At 44.1% G+C, this 26347-nt stretch overlaps 1 protein-coding gene across 2 annotated transcripts in view; it reads right to left on the bottom strand.

Moving 5' to 3' along the window:
• rngtt (RNA guanylyltransferase and 5'-phosphatase) overlaps positions 1-26347 on the bottom strand; it is a 270693-nt gene that overhangs the window by 232942 nt on the left and 11404 nt on the right. For both annotated transcript variants that reach the window (XM_055636039.1, XM_055636038.1), the window contains exons 2-4: positions 18486-18595; positions 14862-14965; positions 2498-2586 (exon numbers count right to left, since the gene is read on the bottom strand). In XM_055636039.1, coding sequence (XP_055492014.1) covers positions 2498-2586; positions 14862-14965; positions 18486-18595 — 303 coding nt within the window. The remainder of the gene's footprint in view (positions 1-2497; positions 2587-14861; positions 14966-18485; positions 18596-26347) is intronic.

The raw sequence follows: 26347 nt of genomic DNA, 5'->3' as shown, positions 1-26347 counted from the left end.
ACAAAGAAACACTGGAGAAACACTCACCGGAGCATTCAATTTAATCATCTTTACATCAATTCAACTTACCTACTCTTATTCTACATCTCAATCAATCTATTGGTCTGTCCTGAAAATGTACTACTGACCAATTTGTTAGTCATAGAGTCAGTCATAGGGTCAGCAATAGAGTCAGTCAGAGGACGTGGAAACCGGCCCTTTGGTCCAACTTGCCCCGCTGCCGCCCACCCGACCAACCTGCCCATCTACACATCCCACCTGCCTTTGTTTGGCTCGTATCACTCCAAACCTTTCCTATTCATACACCTATCCAAATCTTTCTTAAACGTTATGATAATACCTACCTCAACTACATCCTCTGGCAGCCCATTCTAGATACATACCACCATTTGTGCAAAGAAGTTGCCCCTCAGATACCTATTAAATCTCTCTCTCCTCACCTTAAACCTCTATTCCTTGATTCCTACTCTGAATAGAAGACTACAGTGCCCTCCATAATGTTTGGGACAAAGACCCATCATTTATTTATTTGCCACTGTACTCCACAATTTTAGATTAGTAATAGAAAAAAAAAAAAAATCACATGTGGTTAAAGTGCACATTGTCAGATTTTAATAAAGGCCATTTTTATACATTTTGTTTTCACCATGTATAAATTACAGCAGTGCTTATAGTCCCCCCTTTTCAGGGAACCATAATGTTTGGGACACAGCAATGTCATGTAAATGAAAGTAGTCGTGTTTAGTATTTTGTTGCATATCCTTTGCATGCAATGACTGCTTGAAGTCTGCGATTCATGGACATCACCAGTTGCTGGGTGTCTTCTCTGGTGATGCTCTGCCAGGCCTGTATTGCAGCCATCTTTAGATTATGCTTGCTTTGGGGGCTAGTCCCCTTCAGCATATAAAAGACATGCTCAATTGGGTTCAGATCGGGTGATTGACTTGGCCACCCAAGAATTTACCATTTTTTAGCTTTGAGAAACTCCTTTGTTGCTTTAGCAGTATGTTTGGGATCATTGGCTCGCTGTAGAATGAACCGCCGGCCAATGGGTTTTGATGCATTTGTTTGAACTTGAGCAGATAGGATGTGTCTATACACTTCAGGATTTATTATGCGACTACCATCAGCAGTTGTATCATCAATGAAAATAAGTGCGCCAGTACCTTCAGCAGCTATACATGCCCAGGCCATAACACCCCCACCACCGTGTTTCACAGATGAGGTGGTATGCTTTGGATCTTGGGCAGTTCCTTCTCTCCTCCATACTTTGCTCTTGCCATCACTCTGATATAAGTTAATCTTTGTCTCATCTGTCCACAAAACCTTTTTTCCAGAACTGTGGTTGCTCTTTTAAGTACTTCTTGGCAAACTGTAATCCGGCCATCTTATTTTTGCAGCTATCCAGCGGTTTCCATCTTGCAGTGTAGCCTCTGTATTTCTGTTGGTGAAGTCTTCAGTGGACAGTGATCATTGACAAATCCACACCTGACTCCTGAAGAGTGTTTCTGATCTGTTCTTTAGGTGTGTGGGTTTTTTCCTTTATTATTGAGAGAATTCTTCTGTCATCCGCTGTGGAGGTCTTCCTTGGCCTGCCAGTTCCTTTGCAATTAGTAAGCTCACCAGTGCCCTCTTTCTTCTTAATAATGTTCACAACAGTTGGTCCTCATATTGATAAACAGCGATAAAAATGTCCAAACGTGATGGAAAGACTGGAGGAAAGACTAGGTGCTGAGACCTCTCTTGTACCTGCATTAAGGAGGCAATTAAACACGCCTCAGAAATTACAAACGCCTTTGAAGCCATGTGTCCCAAACATTATGGTGCCCTGAAATGCAATGTATAAACACAGCTGTAATATCGACAGAGTGAAACCAAAATATATAAAAATACCCTTTAATAAAATCTGACAATGTGCACTTTAACCACATGTGATTTTTTTCTATTACAAATCTCAAATTGTGGAGTACAGAGTCAAATAAATAAATGATGGGTCTTTGTCCCAAACATTATGGAGGGCACTATTGTAAATGTGTATGTGCATTAACTCTGTCTAATCCTCTCATGATCTTATGCTCTTCAATAAGATCATCCCGCATCCTCCTACGCTTCAGGAAATAAAGCCCCAGCCTGCTCAACCTCTCCCTATAGCTCAGGCCCTCGAATCCTGGCAACATACTCGTACATCCTGTCTGCACCCTTCAAGCGTAACAACATCTTTCCTATAACAGGGTGACCAAAACTGAACACAATACTCCAAATGTGGCCTCACGAATGTCCTGTACAACTGCAACATGATCTCCCAACTTCTATGCTCAATACTCTGATGATTTCTTCGTCCATACATCACACACGTCAATTGCTTCCATCTTGCTCATGTGTGCCTCCCACTTTTTAAATGTATATTTTCCCTTCTAGATACAGAGAATTATAAAGCAACACATTTTCAAACAAAAGGAAAATACAATATACCCATATTTGTTTCTTCAGTACATACCTATTAATTCCATGGGATGTTGAAGTATGAAATTCTCACATAATCGGATGAACATACTTGTTATTTCTTCAGTGGGGCACTCAGCATGTCTAAATGAAACAAAATTAAAATCTAGTCATAATACTTCACTTGACGTAGCTGCATAAACAAGTCTACTGGTTTTTTTTTAAGTAAATTCCAAGGCTTTCGGAGTCAACCCAAGTTTTAACAAAGATACGTTCCTAGATGCACATCATATATATTCAAACAGGTCTGGCAGCATCTATAGAAATAGAGAAACAACAAGTAACATTGCTGGTTGATGATATTTCAGAACTGATGGAATGTCATCAACTGAAAACAGTCACTGTTTCTTCACAAATGATGCCTGTCCTTGTGCCCAGAACGTTAACATTTTTATTTCAGATACCCAGAGGTTGCAGTTTTCTCTGTTCCGAAGTTACATACGTTTACTTTTCTTAAATACTTGCACAGAGTAAGATTCTATTGCATTGGTTATTTTGTAGTTTTGGTCGCAGTGCTTTTAGTCCTGGTAATTTGAAATGATAAGGAGATACTGCTATCTGGTGGCAATTAAAGGTTACTACAGCATTCCATGTCTTGATGGCTGGGAACTTGCATTCATAGCATTGTTAATGTAGGAGTTACTTAACAGAATGTCAAGTGTTACTTTAACAGAATCACAATCACATGAGTGTTAAAACAAAATCATTTCTGGGATGTTATAGCAGATACTAAAAAAAAAGGGTTTTAAGACCATCAAGCGAGGGAAATAGGCAAAGAGAAGTACCCAGGAATTTTGCATCTTAGCACCTGGCAATTGAATATATCGTTTACAACAGCAGAGCAGTTAAAATCAAGCATGAACAAGAGCCCGGAGTCCATGGGATTAGAGATTTTGAGAGATTATGGCTATGGACAGTTTTGAAAACAGCAATGAGAATTTTAAACCTGAAACACTGATTTAAGTGACACCCAGGTAATGCTTGAATGGGCCACAAAAACACAAATCCTTGCCTAACATTCATGTTTTAATCAACGATAACATTTACAATTTATGAGCATGTTGCCAGGACTCGTGGGTCTGAGCTATAGGTAGAGGGGTAGAGCGCAGGAAAAAGAGGTGATCCGAGGTGCACAAAATCATGAGAGGAATCGATCGGGTAAACGCACAGATTCCCTTGTCCAGAGTAGGGGAATCGAGAACCGTAAAAGAGTGGTTAGGGAGAGAATGAGTCCCCTTAAAGATCAACATAGCTGTCAATGTGTGGAGCCACAGGAGGTGGACGGGACTTTTACTATGGGGGAAATCATAGAGGTTAAGGAATGAGTTGTGATATATTGGACCATATACAAAAGACCATATACAGGAGGTATTGGTAATCTCAAAAATTTACGTTAAAATATTGAAAGACTAGGCTTTTTGAGCTAATAAAACATTGAAGTACATTAAGTCAACAAAATTACATAAAAACAAAAGTTTTTTGAAGCGGTCACCAGAAGAATTGGTGAGAGCAGGGTGGTATCCATGTCTACATAGACTTTAGCAGGGGTTTTGACAATGTTCTGCACAGTAGGCCAATCTGGAAGGTTAGAGATCACGCGAGACCCAGGGAGAACTAAATAATTTGATTGATAACTGGCTTGATGGTAGGAAATTGAGGGTGATGTTGGAAGATGTTTTTCAGACTGGAGGCCCGTAACTAGTGGTGTGCCCATTGTTGTTCATATTTATATAAATGATTTGGATGAGAATGTACAAGGCATGGTTAGCAAGTTTCCGAATGACACTAAGATAGGTCGTATTGTAGGCAGTGACGGCTATCAATTTTGGAATGTCAAACCTGGATAGGACTGTCATAATGAGCAACAGGGTCCTAGCGAATATGTTGTAGAACAGCTTGGCACAAAGTACATACTTCTCTGAAAATGGCATCACTAGCAGTTAGCATGGTGAAGAATATGTTTGCAATACTAGCCTTCATCGGTCCCTCCTTGCTCATCAGCTTTCCTCTTCATTTACAGCTTTTCCTAAAGTGCTTCTCCTAAAAGCATTATTTATAATATGCCAAATTCTGACCCATTTCTACAAGCAGACCTTGATCAAGTCTATTTATCATTAATGACAACCCAGATCAAAACTGTATATTACATCCTCTTTTAACTTTTGTGCATATTTCTCCACATCAACCCTGCATCGTTAGCACAATACTTAAAGCTGAATAGGATCATCTTGTGTAACTTTGAACTTCAAACATTAAATGAATAACATCTTGATCCAGAATACTATCAGGAGAGCTATACTCACATTGTAATTTCAATCCGCAAAACCTTACAACATTGATGCACGTTCATGGTACATATCTTCTCTCGCTACCATTTGAAAGTAATTTGTAATATCTATTTCAAGCCCCCCCCCCCCCCCCCCCTCATTCCTATAATAATCCACCGATTCACACTGCATTTTTCTAAAATGTAAAAAAATGTAAATTGATGCAACACTGTCAGGAGGAGATGCGCTGTGATGGATGTCTGTGTAAATTGTGTTGTGTCTTGGGTCTTTTTTTCTTGTATGTATGACTGCAGAAACAACATTTCACTTGAGTCTCTATGAGGTTCAAGTGACAAATAAATTGTATTGCATTGTATTGTATTGTATTGTATTGTATTGTATTATCGGAAAGTAAAGATGCAGGTACCTGAAAGTAAACATGCAGGTACAGCAAGCAGTGAAGAAAGCTAATGGCATGTTGGTCTTCATACCAAGAGGATTTGAGTATAGGGGTAACAAGGTCCTTCTGCAGTTGCACAGGGCCCTGGTGAGACCACATCTGGAGTATTGTGTGCAGTTTTGGTCTCCTAATTTAAGGAAGGACATCCATGCTATTGAGGGAGTGCAGCATAGGTTCACGAGGTGAATCCCCGGGATGGCAGGACTGTCATATAAGGAAAGATTGGAAAGACTGGGCTTGTATTCACTGGAATTTAGAGAGGGGTATATTTTCAAACATATAAAATTATAAAAGAACTGGACAAGCTAGATGCAGGAAAATGTTTCCCAATGTCGGTGGAGTCCAGAACAAGGCATCACAGTCTAAGAATAAAGGGGAGACCATTTAAAACTGCGATGAAAAACTTTTTCACCCAGAGAGTTGTGAATTTGTGGAATTCTCTGCCACAGAAGGCAGTGGAGGCCAATTCACCGGATGAATTTAAAAAAGGTAGATAGAGCTCTTGGGGCTAGCGGAATCAAGGGGTATTGGGGGGGGGGGGGGGGAAGGCAGGCACAGGTTACTGATTGTGGATGATCAGCCATGATCACAATGAATGGCAGTGCTGGCTCAAAGGGCCGAATGGCATCCTCCTACACCTGCTATGCATAAACCACTGCTCAAACTGTCTTCTAAAATCAATGAAGCAGGAAATTGAAAATACTTATTTTCTTCTAACTGACCAAATGCCATTCAACTCTTCACTTTTTCAAATTAACTTTTATTTTTCTCAACGTATTCAATATTGGTAAATTTCAATTCATTGGACTTGTTTTCCCACTTTTCACACAAAATGTAATTAAAGTACATTTTAAAACTCAACCTTTAACTTCTTACAATTGTTGCAACTTTTGTAGAAAACTGCAATGCAAAAATACATATGTAGCTCCACCCAGCAGCAAGATTAGGTACTGCAGCTTCATATTAGATATCAAAGCATCAAAATAATGGTGCACTTTGGGGGGTTGTGAGGGTGGTGGCAAAGATCAGATTGACCTTGGAAACTATTCAGAGTGTTACTCACACAAAACATATTACTTTAACCATATATAGCCAGGCTTTCATATTTCAGCACGTAAATCAAAATATTAATAACAGCCTAACTTACATTCAGATCGCTGCAAAAAAAATCTAAAAAGTGACATATTTAAAATGCTGGGAATTACGACGTAGGTTGGTGTTTTGCTGATAACATTTCACCCTTTTTAGATTCTAAAAATCAAGACAAGTCTGAGTTTTTATCAAAATAGCACACCATCACCGCTTTAAAACGATTCATTTCTTTACAATCATAGTCAATGCCTAGTACAGGTGCACAACCTTTTATCCGAAGATCCAAATAACGAAAACCTCCGAATAGCGGACATTTTTTCGGTCCTTGAAGAAAGGTCCTTGGAAACTTTCAGCGGACAACGGAACCTCCGGTCGGTCCTCGAAGAAAGGGGAACTAAATCCCCATTCATAAAAGAGACGGTGAGGGTATATTGCGCGGGAGGGTTAATAATTGACTATATGCTGCTGCCTGCCACCCGAGTTAAAAAGTTCCCACGGTAGACTCACGATACACAGTGTATCGTGAGTCTTGCGTGGGAACTTTTTAACTCAGCGGGCAGGGAGCAGCAGATTGTCGCTCGCTTCAGTTTCACCCCACCTACACCCCTCTGCTTCCCAGCCATGTGTGTGACCCCTTCCCTCCCCTCTCCAGCTCCCCGCCTATGGCACCGGCGCGGGGGCTTTGCACTGTCTTCACGTCGGCGATGCCAGCATACAGTGCCAGTCACCGGAGACGTCAGGACCAATGGGACACCGACCCCCAGGCAGACTGCAAGCACGGAGATCCCAGAGACCCACAGCCAGCAGCAGCCCAGCCCCGTTCCAACTCCAGAGGAAAACTGCAAACTGGCCGGAGACATCAGGACCACCAGAAGCCACTCCCCGATGGGCCACTACGGCGACAAGTGGCAGTTTGCCCACAGCCCGAGCTGTGCCCCCTCATCGGGACACTGACCCCCAGGCCCACTGCAAGCACGGAGATCCCAGATCAGCAACTCCAGCCCAGCCCCGCTCCAACTCGAGAGGAACACGCTCCCCGTATGGGCAGAAGCTGATGGTGTGCAAGGTTCGTCTTGTTCTTGGGGTCGCGCAGCTCGGGCTGTGGGCGAACTGCCACTTGTCGCCGTAGCGGCCCATCGGGGAGCAGATTCCTCTGGCGTTGGAGGGGGAGGGGGGTATTGTGCTGTTTGATCGCCCCCTGCTATCCCAGGGACAGGGAGACAGGACGTTCACCGAGGGCGGCCCGCAGAGGTGACAGCAGAACCTCCGGTCGGTCCTCGAAGAAAGGGGAACTAAATCCCCATTCATAAAAAGAGAAGGTGAGGGTACATTGCGCGGGAGAGTAGGAATCCCAAGACAAAGTTGAGTGAGCGTTCACCGAGGGTGGCCCGCAGAGGTGACAGCGGAACCTCCGGTCGGTCCTGGAAGAAAGGGGAACTAAATCCCCTTCATAAAAGAGAAGTGGAGGGTATATTGCCCGGGAGGGTATATCGCCTACCTGGAAGAAACCGGACATTTTTTCCAGGATGTCGTCTGCACACCAAAGCTCACCAAAGCTCACGTTTGGCGCCAAACATGGCACGTCGCCTCTGCTGTACACGGATATAAGAGTGTGAAAATGTCGCCTTAGGCTGCCTAAGGGCATGTAGCCCCGCTAGGGTGACATGAGTGCGAGAGGTGATTCAATGCTGCGGTCACATTTACAAATTCAGGAATTCATTCAACACACTGCATTTCATACAGACATTTATTCTGCAAGAATAAACTACATTGAAGACTCAAGCTCGCGACCGAGGAACTGCCGGGATCAAGGCGCAAACTCGCGACCTAAAATCTACGCTAAAAAATTTCCATTCCGAAGGCCGACAAATTCCGAATTACGAAAAGTGTCTGGTCCCAAGGCTTTCGGATAAAAGGTTGTGCACCTGTAATTAGAATAAATTCACCACCTTCACAGCGATCACCAACCTTGCACAACATTAATTGGCCATTCAACTCTTTGGACACAAACTAAACCATCACCTTTGGAACAATCTACCTCAGTGTAAACCCTTGATCTTTGACCGGACTTTACTGGCTTTATCTTGAACTAAATGTTACTCACGTTATTCCCTTTATCTGTGCACGGTGAATGTCTCGATTGTAATCACGTAATGTCTTTCCGCTGACTGGTTAGTTTGCAACAAAAGCTTTTCACTGTAGCTCGGTACACGTGACAATAAACTAAACTTTGAGAATTTCCAAATCAGACCTTCGAAGTCTGGTATTAAAGAAACTGTTTGCCTGAGAAGTACTACACTTCAACTCACCACTGCCACCTCAAGTCTGATTCCTGTTCATGTTCAGGACTAAATTTTCCAAATATAGTTTGGTTTGACAAGAGTCAGGGACACTGGTAACCTTGCAGATTTAAAAATACAATTAAAAAAAAATTTCTACGGATGGTAGACAAAAATGCGGGAGAAACTCAGCGGGTGAGGCAGCATCTATGCAGCGATGGAAATAGACAACGTTTCGGGTCGAGACCCTTCTTCAGACTGATGTGAGTGCGGGGGCGGAAAGAAGAAAGGAAGAGGCGGAGACAGTGGGCTGATGGAGAGCTGGGAAGGGGAGGAGAAAGCCGGGACTACCTGAAATTAGAGAAGTCAATGTTCATACCGCTGGGGTGTAAACTGCCTAAGCGAAATACGAGGTGCTGTTCCTCCAATTTACGGTGGGCCTCACTCTGGCCATGGAGATGGCCCAGGACAGAAAAGTCAGATTTGGAATGGGAATTGAAGTGCTGAGCCACCGAGAGATCAGGTTGGTTACTGTGAACCAAGCGGATGTGTTGGACAATGCGATCGCCAAGCCTAAGCTTGGTCTCACCGATGTAGAACAGCTGTCACCTAGAGCAGCAGATGCAATAGATGAGGTTGGAAGAGGTGCAGGTGAACCTCTGCCGCACCTGGAACGACTGCTTGGGTCCTTGGATGGAGTCGAGGGGGGAGGTAAAGCAACAAGTGTAGCATTTCCTCCAGTTGCAAGGGAAAGTACCAGGAGAGGGGGTGGTTTGGGTGGGAAGGGACGAATTGATCAGGGAGTTACGGAGGGAACGGTCTCTGCAGAAAGCACACAGGGGAGGAGAGGGGAAGATGTGGCCAGTGGTGGAATCCCGTTGGAGGTGGCGAAAATGTTGGAGGATTATTTGTTGTATGTGGCGGCTGGTAGGGTGGAAGGTGAGGACAAAGGGGACTCTGCCCTTGTTACAAGTGGGGGGGGGGGGGGATGGGGAGTGAGAGCAGAGTTACGGGTATTGAAGAGACCATGGTGAGAGTCATCTATAGTAGAAAAGGGGAACCCCCGTTCCCTGAAGAATGAGGACATCTCCGATGCCCTGGTGTGGATCACCTCATCTTGGGTGCAGAGGCGGCGTAGACGGAGGAATTGGGAGTAGGGGAAGCACAAGAAGCAGATTGGGAAGGAGTGTAGTCCAGATAGCCTTGGGAGTCAGTGGGTTTAGTGAGTCAGTAGATGTCGGTGAGTAGTCTATGAAGAAGAGTCTCAACCAGAAACATTGCCTATTTCCTTTGCTCCATAGATGCTGCCTTACCCGCTGAATTTCTCCAGCATTTTTGTCCACCTTCGATTTTCCAACATCTGCAGTTCCTTCTTAAACATTTCTACGGATGGAGATCCTTTACAAAGAAGCAAGACTGGGAATTCCTCATCTTTTTCTCCCGAGATGCACAGCAGTTCTGCAGCAATCAAAATAGGGGAACCCTTCAGTCCATGGTGGACGCAATTCCCTTGCCCTAAGCTGATGCCTGGAACATCTAGATAAATCAGATATTTCAGATTACTATTTAATAACAAAGTTCTGCCTTCAGCACAACAATCCTAACTAAACTCATCTCCAAACTCCTAAGCCTAGAAGTCGGAATCCAGCTCTGCATCTGGATCCTTAACTACCTGACCCTTAGACCACAATCAGCGAGGATAGGCAACCAAACATCCTCCACAATAATTACAGCGCTTCACAAAGACACATTCTAAATCACTTATGATACTTCCTATACATTCACTACCGAGCGGGAAAATTCTGCTCTAACTCCATTTACAAGTTTGCAGATGACACCACCATAATAAACTGGAGCTCAAACAATCAAAGTCAAAGTAGCCTTTATTGTCAATCAGACCTTTCGGTCTGAACGAAATTTCGTTGCCTTGCAGTCATACATATAATAAAAATGACAAAAACACACAATAAACACAAATTAACATCCATCACAGTGAGTTCACCAGGCACCTCCTCACTGTGATGGAAGGCAAAAATCTTAAAGTCTTTGTCTCATCCCTCCTTATTCTCCCTCTGCGCCGAGGCGATTCAGGCTTCGGAAGTTGTGACCCCGCCGGGTGATGGTAAGTCAGTCCCGCGGCTGAATCCAAGCACCGCGAACGGGCCGGTTCGGCGTTTGAAGCTGCCGCCCTCCAGACCAACAGATGAAACTGTTGTTGCGGGAGGTCCGGAAAACAGGTCACCAACCTGTGACCTGCGCGCTCACGATGATGTCGTCCACCGTGGCCGCTCCTCTGAGGTTGGGCCGCCGCTGCTGCCGGAACGCCAATGACATGAATTTAGGAAGGAGAGAAATTAAGGGTCTCTACTCGCTGCAGTTTAGAAGGATGAGGGGTGACCTCATTGAGACTTACTTACTTGCCTGGATACAGTGGATGTGGAGAGGATGTGGGAGAGTCTGGACTAGAGGTCATAGCCTCAGAATTAAAGGACATTCCTTTAAGAAGTTGAGGAGGATTTTCTTCAGTCAGAGGATGGTGAATCTGTGGAATTCTTTGCCACAGAAGATGTGCAGGCCAAGTCAATGGACATTAAGGCAGAGATAGATCGATTCTTGATTAGCACGGGTGTCAGGAGCGATGGGGGGAGGTGGGGGGGCAGGAGGATGGGGTTAGGAGGGAGAGATGGATCAGCCTTGATTGAATGGCAGAGTAGGCTTGATAATAATAATAATACATTTTATTTATGGGCGCCTTTCAAGAGTCTCAAGGACACCTTACAAAAATTTAGCAGGTAGAGGAAAAACATGCAAGGGGAATTAAATAAATAGTAGAGACCTGACTAGTACACAAAGTAAATCCAGAATTCAATACAAAACACAGTACGAGGCAATTAATGCACAGATGAAAAAGGACGGCACGTGGGGCTAAGGATAGGCAGAGGTGAAGAGATGGGTCTTGAGGCGGGACTGGAAGATGGTGAGGGACACGGAATTGCGGATCAGTTGGGGGGAGGGAGTTCCAGAGCCTGGGAGCTGCCCTGGAGAAGGCTCTGTCCCCAAAACTGCGGAGGTTGGACTTGTGGATGGAGAGGAGACCGGCTGATGTGGATCTGAGGGACCGTGAGGGTTGGTAGGGGGAGAGGAGGTCAGTGAGATATGGGGGGGCCAGATGGTGGAGGGCTTTGTAGGTGAGGATCAGGATTTTGTGGGTGATCCGGTGGGAGATGGGAAGCCAGTGAAGTTGTTTGAGGACTGGAGTGATGTGATGCCAGGATTTGGTATGGGTGATGAGTCGGGCGGCTGCGTTCTGGACCAGTTGGAGTCGGTTGATGTAGGTGGAGCTGATGCCAAGGAGAAGTGAGTTGCAGTAGTCCAGTCGGGAGGAGATGAAGGCATGGATGAGTCTTTCAGCAGCGTGCGGTGTGAGAGAGGGTCTGAGTTTGGCGATGTTGCGGAGATGAAAGAAGGAGGTTTTAATGACATGGCGAATGTGAGGCTCAAGGGAGAGGGTGGAATCAAAGATCGCACCAAGGTTGCGGGCCTGGGGAGATGGGGAGACAGTGGTGCCGTCGATGGTGAGAGTGGGGTTATTGATTTTGTTGAGTGTGGCTTTGGAGCCTATGAGGAGGAATTCTGTCTTATCGCTGTTGAGTTTGAGGAAATTATGTTGCATCCAGGTTTTTATAGCTGACAAACAGGAGTTGATATGGGAGAGGGGGGGTTGTGGGGGGATTTGGTGCCGAGGTAGATCTGGGTGTCATCAGCGTAACAGTGGAAGTTCAGATTGAAGTGGCGGAGTATCTGACCAAGGGGGAGGATGTGGATGATTAAGAGGAGGGGGCCGCGTACGGAGCCTTGGGGAACGCCTTGAGTGACTGTGGCTGTAGCAGAGGTGTGGTTGTGGAGAGAGATGAAGTGGGATCTGTTGGAAAGGTAGGAACGGAGCCAGCTGAATGCAGAGCCTTCAATGCCGAGGTCTTTGAGTCTGGTGGGCAGGATGTTATGGTTCACTGTATCGAAGGCTGCGCTCAGGTCGAGGAGGATGAGGATGTTGAGGGAACCAGTGTCAGCAGAGGTGAGGAGGTCGTTGAGGACTTTGAGGAGAGCAGTTTCTGTGCTATGGAGGGGGCGAAAGCCAGATTGGAGGAGTTCAAGTAGGTTATACGCAAGGAGGTGGGAATGAAGTTGCAACGCAACGATATACTCCAGGGTTTTTGAAAGAAAGGGGAGGTTTGAGATTGGGCGGTAGTTAATGAGAGAGGAGGGATCAAGACCAGGTTTCTTTAAGATTGGTGTAACAGCAGCAGTTTTGAAAGCGGAGGGGACAATTCCTTGGGACAATGAGGAGTTGAAGAGATTAGTGAGGATGGGGCAGAGAACGGGGAGGCAGGACTTCAACAGGGGAGTGGGTCGAGGGAGCAGGTAGTGGGTTTTGAAGAGCTGAAGAGTTTGGAGATTTCAATAGGGGTGACCAGGTCAAACTGGGAGAGGAAACAGTGTGGAGGAGGGGTAAGAAGGTCAGTGGAAATGTTGAAAGGAGGGGCCTTGGTAGGTGGTGGAGTAGATGCTGGGGAGTCGGGTACAGGGGATAAAGACTGATAGATGGTGCTGATTTTATCAGCGAAAATGTGGAGGAATGAGTTGCAGAGATCCGGAGTAGAGGTAGGGAGAGTGTTGGCTCGAGGCTTGAGGAGGTTGCCCACTGTGGAGAAGAGGGTTCTGTGGTTTAGGCAGGGATCAGTGAATATGGAGGAGAGGTAGGCAGATTTTGCAGCAATGAGAGCATCTTTGTAGTCAGTGAGGTGGAGTTTGTAAGCTTCAAGGTGGACTGTGAGAGATGATTACTTTGTAAGTCGTTCGAGTTGGCGACCTGTCTGTTTCAGTTTATGAAGTGCAGGGTGAAGATGTGTTGAAAGTTACGGTTCTTGTTTTGAGGGGGGCCAGAGTATTGAGGGAGGTAGATAAGGTGGGGTTGAGATGGTTTGTGAGATCATCAGGTGAGATGGGGGTTGAGTCCAGGGGGAGAGTGGTGGAGAGCTGGTCAGAGAGATGGTGGTGATCAATGGATTTTAGATTACGGAAGATGATTGATGGACCGAATGACCTAATTCTGCTCCTATCATTTATGACCTCAGAATTAAAGGACGTTCCTTTAGGAAGGAGATGAGGAGGATGGTGAATTTGTAGAATTAATTGCCACAGAAGACTGTGGAGGCCAAGTCAATGGATATTGTTAAGCCAGAGATGGATAGATTCTTGATTAGTACAGGTGTCAGGGGTTATGGGGAGAAGGCAGGAAAATGAGGTTAGGAGAGATAGATCAGCCATGATTGAATGCCAGAGTAGACGTGATGGGCCGAATGGCCTAATTCTGCTCCTATCACATGAACATGGTGTCAAGCAAACAACCGCTCCCTCAATGTCAGCAAGACAAAGGAGATAGTTATTGACTGCAGGGAGCAAGGTGATGCACACACTCTAGTCAGCATCAATGGTGCCGAATTTAAGATAGTCAAAAGCCTTCACGTTCCTCGGCATAAGTTTCCCCAATTTGATCTGGACCAACACATTTAAGCTATGGCCAAGAAATCACACCATTGAAGCTACAGCCACGAAAGACCAACACTTGCTTCCTCAGAAGGAAATTCGGCATGTCTCCAACGACTCTTACCAACTTCTGCAGATGCGCTGTAGAGAGCATACTATTGGGATGGACCACTGTTTGGTTTGACACTAGCTCTGCCTAAAACCACAAGAAATTGCAGAGATTTGTAGATGCAGCCCAGTTCATCATACAATGAGCAAAGCTTAGAAGGATGTGGAATTAATACAGTCAAGTGAGATTAATGAAGATGGGCATGATAGTCAATATCGTCACAGTTTTCCATACTGTACAAAAGTATAGAAAAGTAAAGTTTAGAAACTCTCAGTACCTATTTATATACTTCTGGATATCTTTATCTCATACTATTTTTCTTTCCTTGTTCAAATCTTAGTCAATTGTTGCCGTTTGATATATTCTGTCCAATCATCTGGTCTGCTGTCTATAGTTGCACAATTTTATTGTGTTTTCTTCACGTTTGATACATTCTTGTACTTTTCTGATTAAGTGCAAATGGCTATCCTTTTCTTGGAATATTCTATCATTGGAAAGTATCTCTTCGGTGCATTTTAAAAGGTCATCTTTTAAACCATAAACCATTCAAAATCCAAAGATAAAGTAACTTTTCCAACACAAAAATTAAATACCTACTGACTTACCCTTTGCACTGTAGTTTAAAATATTTAATTCCTTCTTTCTCTATTTCAGTTCTGTCATAAAATCTGCTTGTGTTTGTTAAATCAACCAAGAATCCCATGTTCACCTAAAAGAAACACACAGAAAATGTTGAATACTCAAATTATTTTGGCATTCCACAACTAAATCATACAAAAAAACCGCCAGAATTTATACCCAATGACATTTTCCAATTTTAGCTGATTCCTGCAATATTTCTGAAGAATGATCTGGCGTACATCACTTTATTTAACCTTCAATCATCCCCCCCCATGAAGTCTAGAACAGTACACACATTTTACAAGGTTTTCTTCAAATCTGGAGTATGGTGTACAATTTTGGTCGCCCAATTATAGGAAGGATGTCAACAAAATAGGGAGTACAGAGGAGATTTACTAGAATGTTGCCTGGGTTTCAACAACTAAGTTACAGAGATAGGTTGAATAAGTAGGTCTTTATTCTCTGGAGCGCAGAAGGTTAAGGGGGGACCTGATAGAGGTCTTTAAAATGATGAGAGGGATAGACAGAGTTGATGTGGACAAGCTTTTCACTTTGAGAATAGGGAAGATTCAAACAAGAGGACATGACCCTTTGGGACAGTAGTTTAGGGGTATTTAATTCCTTCTTTCTCTATTTCAGTTCTGTCATAAAATCTGCTTGTGTTTGTTAAATCAACCAAGAATCCCATGTTCACCTAAAAGAAACACACAGAAAATGTTGAATACTCAAATTATTTTGGCATTCCACAGGTGGGACTAAATCATACAAAAAAACCGCCAGAATTTATACCCAATGACATTTTCCAATTTTAGCTGATTCCTGCAATATTTCTGAAGAATGATCTGGCGTACATCACTTTATTTAACCTTTCTCCCCCCCCCATAGAATCGAGCATGATGCAGCTGAACTGGTCTCATTTGCCTGTACAGGATCCATATCCTTCCATTCCCTGCACTTACATGTGCCTATCCAAAAGCCTCTTAAAAACCACTGTCATAACTGACTCCATCACCACATGTTCCAAGCCCCCACCAACTTCTGTAAAAAATCTTTCCCCCTCTCACCTTATAGCCGTGCCCTCTGGTGTTGGACAATTCCACATTGGGTAAAAAGGTTTTACCCTATCTGTGCCTCTCATAATTTTATATACTTCTATCAAATCTCCCCTCAACGTCCGATCCTCCAGAGAAAACAATCCAAGTTTATCCAATCTCTCCCGGTAGCTGAAATCCTCTAATCCAGGCAGTATTCTGGGAAACCTCCTCTGCACCCCCTCCAAAGCTCCCATGTCTTTCCTGTAATGGGGCAAATGCAGCCTAACCAAGTCCTATAGAGCTACATCATGACTTCCTGACTTTTATTTTCAATGCCCCTAGCAATGAAGGCAAACATATCATAACATATCATATGTTACCACCTATCTACTTGTGCTGCCACCTTTAGTGAGCATGAAACATGGAAACATAGAAAATAGGTGCAGGAGTAGGCCATTCGGCCCTTTGTGCCAGCACCGCCATTCAACATGATCATGGCTGACCATCCAGAATCAGTACCCTGCTTTCTCCGCATATCCCTTGATTCCGTTAGCCCTAAGACCTATATCCAACTCTCTCTTGAATACATCCACTGAATTGGCCTCCAATGGCTTCTGTGACAGAGAATTCCATAGATTTACAACTCTCTGGGTAAAAACGTTTTTCCGTACTCATCTCAGAGGGCAAGAACTTGGACTCCAAGATCCCTCTGCACATGAATGCTGTTATGGGTCTTGCCATTAACTGTATATTCTCTCCTTACATTCAACCTCCAAAAATGCAACACCTCGCACTTGCTCAGGTTAATTTCATCTGTCATTTCTCCATCTATTTCTGTAGCTGATCTAAATCCCGCTTCTGACACACTTCCTCACTGTCTGCAACTCCTCCAATTTTGGTGTCGTCAGCAAGCTTACTCACCAACCCATCTACATTAATGTCCACATCCATAGGCACAAAATATGAACAGGCTTTGGACAAGCAAACAGACCCGCCCACAAAACCCTCCCGCCATCACTTCCACATCCCACCTTTCCTGTCATGTGGTCCCCAAATCCCAGTGGAACATCTTCCCACATTCTCAGATAATTTCCAGCCTAAACCACACTTCAATCCATTTTCCCAAAGCACTCATCTGGCCCTGCTCTCCGTCAATCCGCTCCCACACACCTGGTTCACAGCCCATGCAATAAAGAGCCCTGCTATTAAGAGTAAGCATTTTATATGTTTAGAAGGAATGGATGATGTTTCTGGTCGAACGCCACCCATTCCTTCTCTCCAGAGATGCTGCCTGTCCCGCTAAGTTACTCCAGCATTTTGTGTCTATCTTCAGGGTAAACCAGTGTTTGCAGTTCCTTCCTACTCATTTTATTTGTTTAGTTATTATTCATCATTGATATCAGTTTTTCAATGCTGCCTTGTCAAAGTCGCCATCTTGAAAATGAGACATTACTTTTAAGATTCAGGTGGGTATAGGATCCTATTCATGGTATAAATAGCAACGTATCCCATGCTATGAAACACCTATCCATAGTATGGGATCCTATCAAAGAGCAACAATTATCCCTCAACCAATACCTCTAAATCTAATCTTGAACACGATTGAGTTCTATGGGTTACACAAACAGGATGACATATCAAAACACTGATAAATACATTTAAAATAAAGTTGCTCCGGGTGCTCGAGGAGACAAGCGCAATTCTTTATCCACTTTTTGTTTCCTGTAAACAAAAGCTGCAAGTTTAAATGACAAAAATCTCTTTTTTATTGTGATTTTTTCAAAAATTGGTTCATTAGGTTATTCCTGCTGCAGGATCTGCCAAATTTCAATTACCTCAGACTTTTAATGAATGAATGAATAAGTTTATTGGCCAAGTATGTACAAATACAAGGAATTTACCTTGGTGCTCTGCTCGCAAGTAACAACATTAAACAATTAAGAATAAAACATAAAAACTTTAAGAATAAAAGTTTAAACATGTGAATGAAATAAAATACTACAGCAAAAGGAGGCTACAGACTTTTGGTTATTGAGTAGAGCTACTGCGCGTGGAAAAAAGCTGACAGTCCGTGGATCACCTTCCAGAGGGAAGTGATTCAAAGAGTTTGTGGCCAGGGTGAGAGGGGTCAGAGATGATCTTACCCACTCACTTCCTGGCCCTTGCAGTGTACAGTTCGTCAATGGGGGGGGGGGGGGGGGGGGGGGGGGGGGGGGGGGGGGGGGGGGGGGGGGGGAGTTGCAGCCAAGAAACTTCTTAGCTGATCGAACGATTTGCTGCAGCCTCCGGATGCCGTGCTTGGTGGCCGAGCCAAACCAGACCATGATGGAGAAGATGAGGACAGACTCTATGATGGCTGTATAGGATTGGACCACCAATGCCTGTGGCAGATTGTCTGCCACATCTTTGGACCATCATTGCCTGTGGCATCTTCATTAATGTCTTTCCTTAGCTGGTTGGCATTGGAACTGCAGTGTTCCTATTTTATTTATGTGTTTCCAATTTAAAATACAATTTCCTATCATCTGCACCATGAAAGAGCAACACGGTTAAGATTTATGTTTAGTTCCTTACCTTTAAACTTTTTAGATAGTTTGAAAGCATACTAGGATGAAATCGATTCTCTTCAGGAACGTGCTCATTGTATCTTGCTCCCAACATGGTTTTCAAAGGCAAAAACTTTCCTGCAAAATAATCAGAGAAAACCAAACTAAGTTGTTGAAGCACACAAGTGGAGGTTATAAAGTTCACACTTTTTGCATCTCTGATCTGATCAGATTAGAGGACAAGAGACTCGGAACTGTCGATGGAAAAGAAACAGCTAGTCTTTGCTGTGATTGTGAACTCCACTTAGCTAAAATTGCGTCTCTCTGTATCTAAGATGAAATTATATCCTTTCATCCATCATCATCATCAATGTCTCCCCCCTCCCCACCCTACATCAGTCTGAAGAAGGGTTTCGGCCAGAAACGTTGCCTATTTCCTTCACTCCATAGATGCTGCTGCACCCGTTGAGTTTCTCCAGCACTTTTGTCTATCATCAATGATCTTCACTGGTCTCCGATCACGTAGTCTCCAACAACTAATGCTCCTAATTGTTATTCCAACAAAATACACACTGCTTTTTACCCTTTGACAAATATTCTGTTCATGTGGATGAAACCTTCAGTATTTGATTCCCTTCTTCGTCCCACGTAATCTCTTACTCTTGGTTTGCAAACAATCCCTTACCGCACACGAGTACTCAAAAGTTGTCTGCCCCTCATTCCCTTAAGAATCAACTCAGGCAGAAATTGAGTGAAATCGAATGGCCAACTAGTACATTGTCGAGAAATGTTTTTGTATTGGTTGTTCTGCTCCTCAGAGACCTCATGTTATAGAAAAATCACATTCTAAAGAATTGAGTCAATGTAGGAAATAGTATTAAGTACCAGAGTGTTTCAGACACATGATAACTAAATAACATTTCCTGCAGGACTATAGGGAAAAAAAATCAAAGCAATGTTTACTTTTGTCACCGCAAGCTAAAAATGCCGAAGACTACGTTACATTGTTTAATGGAACATGGATACACAAATGTCAATAGAGTGAGGTTACATAGAAACATAGAACATAGAAAAATAGGTACAGGAGTAGGTCATTCGGCCCTTCAAGCCAGCACCGCCATTCAATATGATCATGGCTTATCATCTAAAATCAGTAACCCGTTCCTGCTTTTTCCCCATATCCGTTGATTCCTTTAGCCCTGAGAGCTAAATTTAACTTTTGGAAAAAGTCCAGTGAATTGACCTCCACTGCCTTCTGCGGCAGAGAATTCCAGATTCACAACTCACTGGTTGAAGAAATGTTTCCTCATCTCAGTCCTAAATGGCCTTCCCTTCTTCTTAAACTATGACCCCTGGTTCTGGACTCTCCCAACATCGGGAATATTTTTCCTGCATTAAGCCTGTCCAATCCTTTAAGAATGTTATATGTTTCTATAAGATCCCTCTCATTCTTGTAAATTCCAGTGAATACAAGCCCTTCTTTCATCATATGTCATCCAGGAATTAATCTGGTGAAGCTACACTGCGATAGCGATAATGTCCTTCCTCAAATTAGGAGACTAAAATTTCACACAATATTCTAGGTGCGGTCTCACCAGGGCCCTGTACAACTGCAGTAGGACCTCCTTGCTCCTAAACCCAAATCCTACTGCAGGCCAACATGCCATTAGCTTTCTTCAGTGCCTGCATTACCTGCACGCTTACTACAGGGTAGGAAAGAACTGCAGATGCCGATTTAAATCTAAGATAGACACAAGATGCTGGAGTTACTCAGCAGAACAGGCAACATCTCTGGAAAGAAGGAATGGGTGACGTTTCGAGTCGAGACCCTTCTTCAGACTGATGTCAGGGGAGTGGGCGGGACAGATAAAATGTAATCGGAGACAGCAAGACTGATACAAGAACTGGGACTGGGGAGGGGATGGTGGAGATGGAAAGCAACGGCTATTTGAAGTTAGAGAAGTTAATGTTCATACTTCCAAAGTGCAAAATATAAGGTGCTGTTTCTCCAATTTGCGCTAGGCCTCACTCTGTCAATGGAGGAGGCCCAGGACAGAAAGGTCCGATTGGGAATGGGTGGGGGAGTTGAAGTGCTGAGCAACCGGGAGATCAGGTAGGTTATGGCGAACTGAGCGAAGGTGTTCAGCGGAAAGATCGCCAAGGCTGCGCTTGGTCTCACCGATGAACAGAAGTTGACACCTGGAACAGCGGATACAGTAGTTGAGGTTGGAGGAGGTGGAAGTGAACCTCTGCCTCATCTGAAAGGACTGTCGGGGTCCTTGGAATCGAGGGGGGAGGTAAAGGGACAGGTGTGGCATCTCCTGCGGTTGCAGGGGAAAGTACCCGAGGAGGGGGGTGGTTTGGGTGGGAAGGGACGAGTTGACCAGGGAGTTGCTGAGGGAACGGTCTCCGAGTCCGACACTGAGATCCTGCTGAAAATGGGCAGCTGCCAACCCTGCTCGAAATCAGTCGACTCGGAGCCGCTGCTGCTGGAGTCATCCTGGTCATAGAGAGAGTCTGCAGACGGGCTCCTGTCGGCCATGGCGGACCTGGCGCCCGCAGGAGCTACTGTTGGCAGCAGCAACCCCCTCCCCCTCCCTTGTACAGCCCCAAGTCCGGGTCAGCTCCAACTACAGGTCGGGGCTGAAGGCAGCGCGCAGCACGGCACAGTCGAGAGCCGGGCCGGAGGAGGCTAGGCCCAGGCCAGGGCCCTCACTCCTCCTCGGGGTTGTGGATAAAGTGGCAGCGGGTACCGTTGGGGCAGAAGCCGGTGGTGTGCAAGGTACGTCTTGTACTTGGGATGGTGGCTGAGGGATAGCAGGGGCGAACTGACACGTGTCGCCGTAGTGGCCCATTGGGGAGCGGGTTCCTCTGCAGTTGGAGCGGGGTTGGGCTGGAGTTGGCGCTGGCTGTGGGTTCTCTGTGCCGGTGGTGGGCTGGGGGGGGCGGTGTCATGTCTGTCTGGACGTCTCCGGCCACCCCCCGGGCAGGGATGGGACGCGCAAGTGGGGGGGGGGGGGGGGGGGGGGGGGGGGCGGAACTGCGGACGGTCCTGGCTGCGGATGAAAGCCGGTCCAATAATCCCACCCCCCGCCCAGTCTCTCCTACCGCCCTCCCGGTCTCCCACTGAAAAAAGACAAACAAAAAAATAAATTTGGACCCAAACTATACTCACTGAATCTATAGCGCTTAGTTTGATTTTTATTTATAGCGTTTGATCTTTGACAAATCCCATGATTCCTTGCGTTTTTCGGAATACTAAACTCATTCATTGGCTTGGTATGAATGTAAAATTGTCCCTAGTGTGTGTAGGGTAGTGGGGATGTGCGGGGATCGCTGGTTGGCGTGGGCTCGGTTGGCCGAAGGGCCTTTTCCGCGCTGCATCTCTAAACTAAAATAAAACTAAACAATCCAAGCAGCCTCATAGTATCCTCATCGCAGCTCACACTGGTACCCAGTTTTGTGTCATCCGCAAACGTGGAGATGTCACATTTATTCCCTCGTTAAATCGTTAATTCATATTGTAAATAACTGGGGTAACAGCACCGTGCCTTGCGGCACCCCACTAGTTATTGCCTGCCATTCATGCCCCTCATGACCACATTGAATTGTGGTGCTGGCTCGAAGAGCTGAAGGGCCTACTCCTGCACCTATTGTCTATTCTGAAAAGGACCCGTTAATTCCTAATCTTCGTTTCCTGTCTGCCAATCAGTTCTCTATCCGTCAACCCCCTACCTTGTAGGTATGTTGCAAAACTTACCTTCAGCGGCGCTGCAGTTCTGCCGCTGCCCGTGTGCACGACTTTGGCGCCTTTGAGGGGGGGTGGCGGGTTTAAAACTCGATTTTTTCTAAGCTGTTGATATCGATGTTGTTCAGCCTACTTAGTTGCTGACGAAAAATCGCTACGAGGTTCGTACGCTGCAGGTATTTTTAAACTAAATTGGGTTATTTAATTGTTATAGTAGTTTAAAAATCACCCTCTAAAGCCGCGAACCCAGACAACGGGACGGATCTCATGTAGGGGACAAGGCAAGGTAGGTTGTTTATTTTTACATTAAAAAGGGCTTCTTAAGATCCCTTTATACAAACTTTTATGTTGTGAGTAGCTGACTTGGAGGCCCATTCAATCCCGCAGTATCTTTCATGCCGACATGCGGTACAAATTCACCGCAATGGCAGCGTTCTAAATCAGCGCGTTCCACAGAATCCCACTGGCAAGCTGATTTAAATGGCCATTAATTTACAGCAATTGAACACTAAATCCCTTCCACTTGGCCTATAAATTAATGTAAATGAGATTTAAAAATCATGTTTTATTGTGAATTCTTGTGTGAATGTTCTTTGGACACTTAGGCTATTTAAAAATGTTAATCTTTCCTTAAGAAATGGATAGATGTTTAGATCTAGTAATTGAATTTTGGAATTAGCTACAATTGGGTAACTAACTAATCATATGCTTTAATTTCAGGTCATCCAAGTAAGATTGTTTAATATTTGATTCAGAATGCTTCAATCTATAATAACTGAAAATTTCTTTCAGTTCTCTTAATTTTTAAGAAAGTTATGGGCTTTAGACTGTCCTCGATCACAGCTTTTGAGTTAAGTCAATGGAAAATCAATAGGGAACAAGATATTAATTTCCGAGTATGAAAATGGCTATAACTTTTTATAACTTTTTAATACAGTATAACTTTTTTAATACTGAAGATACGAAAGTGAATTAGGTGTCAAATTAAACTTCTTTTTATGATTTTTTAAATCTCAAAATTTTGTAACATTGCTATACCTTGTGTGGGACCTTGTCAAAGGCTTTTTGAAAGTCCAGATAATAATAATAATAATTTATTTATAGAGCACTTTAAAAACAAACATAGCTGCAACAAAGTGCTGTACATCACTAATCATTGACAAAAAAGTTAATACACACCAAAAATAACAATCAAAAGAAATAGTAGGAAAAGACATGTAAAATAAAGAAACATCAAAAACACCACAAACAGAAGCAAAGCCTCAGGCATGGTCAAAAGCCAGGGAGTACAAATGCGTTTTAACACTGGATTTGAAGTTGGACAGTGAGGGGGCCTGTCTGATGTGCAACGGCAGGGTGTTCCAGAGTGCCGGAGCAGCAACAGAGAAGGCTCTATCCCCTCTGAGCCTCCGACTAGACCTCGGTACCTCCAGGAGCAGCTGACCAGCTGACCTGAGGGACCGGGCAGGAGCGTATGGGTGGAGCAGCTCAGAGAGGTAAGGCGGGGCGAGCCCATTCAGAGATTTAAAAACAAATAACAGTATCTTAAAATGAACCCGAAAGTGCACCAGGAGCCAGTGTAGGGAGGCCAGAATTGGCGATATGTGCTCCCTCTTTCGAGTCCCTGTTAAAAGGCGAGCAGCAGCATTCTGAACCAACTGGAGACGAGCCAGTGAAGAACAAGCAACACCAAAATAGAGCGTGTTACAGTAATCCAGCCTAGATGTAATAAAGGCATGGATTACTGTCTCAAAATGCTGCCGCTCGAGAATGGGCTTCACCTTCGCCAGCTTCCTTAGGTGAAAGAAGCTGGACTTAACCACCGCGCATATTTGGCGATCTAATTTAAAGTCACTGTCCATCCTAAAACCCAGATACACCATATCCATTGGCTCTCCCTTATCATTCTACGTTATTTCCTCAAAAAATTCCATAAGATTAGTCAAGCATGATTTCCCCTTTATAAATCCATGCTGACTTTGACCGATCCTGTCACTGCTTTCTAAGTTGCTTGTCAAGTTTTGGTTAAAGTAGCAGTGTTCTCAAGAGACAATGGTGCATGATTACTGCTGGTGGAGGGGAGGATTACATGGAATCCCCCCTTCCCACCTTCTCTCCATACCATTTAACTCCGATTTTTTCTGCTTGTAAATCTCCACAGTAATTTTTAAGTGGTTCTCTGTGGTTAAGTGGTTGCCGATTGAAATTGCATTATAATCAATTTTCCCCACGTCATGCAAATCATGTTCCCTAATTCATTACCGTATTATATTCAATTTGTGCTGTGGAACCACATTTCACAGCAGAACTTCCTATGCATTACAATGACAAATGTGTAGGGAGATCACAGAGAGCTCTAAAAATAATTATGGTCGTAATAGCAGTGATTTTAACTTCCCTCATATTGACTGGGAATCCCATAGTACAAAGGGCTTGGATGGGATGGAATGTCCAGAAAACTTTGGCAAACAATCTCTGGAGGGCCCTACTTGAAAGGTCACAACATTACACCTGTATGGGAACAATGTTGGACAAGTGACTAAAACATCAGATGGGGAACTCATTTTGATCAGTGATCAAGATTCCATGGAAGTAGTTATGGAAAAGATAGAACCAGCCCACGAGTTAAAGTCTCAAACTGGGGAAGACAAATTTTGAAAGTTTTAGGCAGGAATTTGTAGAGGTTGACTGGGAGAGAATATACTCCATTTAGGATCAGCGTGATCATCTGTGTCGAGTCACAGGAGATGGGCCAGCTTTTAAATGAAGAGTTTTCATCTGTATTTACTGAGACGGTCAAGGAAGGAAAGGAACTGAAGGAAATGGGCAGTGTGTTGTCCTACATTCCAATTACAAAAAGAATACATGAAGTTGGATAAATCTGCAGAGCCTGACCAATTGTACTCAGACATTGTGTGAAGCTAGGGAAGAAATTGCAGGGTCCATGCAGAAATATTTGCATCGTCTTTAGTCACTTGGGAATATGGGAAGACTGAAAGATGGCTAATGCTGTACATTTAAGAAGGGTTGCAAGGATAATTGAAGGAACCACTGGCCTGTGAGCCTCTCATCAGTGGTGGGGAAGGTAACAGAGGGATTTCTGAAGAACATAATCTACCAATATTTAGATAAGCAAGGACTGATTGGGGTAGCTTTGTGCATAGTAATTGTGCCTCACAAAACTTGGTTGAGTTGTCTGAAAAGAAGGGTCACCAGAAGAATTGATGAGGATGGGCACTGGCATTGTCTACAAAGACTTTAACAAGGCCTGGGAAGGTCCCACATCTTAGGCCAGTCCAGATGGTTAGATCACATGGGATCCAGGATGAGCTAGCCAACTGTTTACAAAATTGGCTTGGGAGAATAATCAAAGGGATATAGTGGAGGGTAATTTGTTCCTGAAGAGCCCATGACCAATAATGTGTCACAGGGACCGGTGCTGGGTCCACTGTGGTTTGCTATCAATAGTATTAACACAGATGACAATGTGGTTCATTGCAATCCACACCAATAATGGAGGTCTACTGAGTAAATGATCTACCTATAGCGAGGAAGGCTATCAAAGTTCTGGGGATCTGGATTAACTTGGCATGTGGGCTGATAATTGGCAGATGGAATTAATTCAGATTAATGTGAGGTATTGCATTTTCTTAAGTCAAACCAGGTCAGAACAAATCTGGCAAAGGACTCAGCCAGTGCCGAAGAGCCATTCTTGTTGATGAGAATTGAAGTGCCCATCAAATACATTCTTTGCCTTTGCTACTCTCAGCGCTTCTTCCAAATGTTGTTCAACAGATCCACCACCCGAGGAAGGACATTAGGTGGTCATTAGATTTTCTTCTTTGTGTTTTCCCCAATGCCAGAAGACTTCAAGTCTAAGCAGCAGACTATAGACCGCAGGTGTGCCAGTACATTAGTCATTTCCGTGTCGTTGATGTACTTGTAAAATGGCAAGAATAAATAAAACAGAAATGTTTCAATGCATATATTAACTTCCACTGAGTAAATGACCTACCTATCATGATAACAATCTAAGTTACTGTATTTGGACTACTACAGAGATTTACGCAAGGGTAGCTATTTTGTAATTAGTACATCAAGACAAATTAAACCACAAAAGGGATTATCTGGGATAATACAAT

This window comes from Leucoraja erinacea, chromosome 5, assembly GCF_028641065.1.
Source record: "Leucoraja erinacea ecotype New England chromosome 5, Leri_hhj_1, whole genome shotgun sequence".
NCBI lineage: Eukaryota > Metazoa > Chordata > Chondrichthyes > Rajiformes > Rajidae > Leucoraja > Leucoraja erinaceus.
Note: the sequence above shows the minus strand (reverse complement) of the source record. Positions and strands in the feature narration are given on the sequence as shown.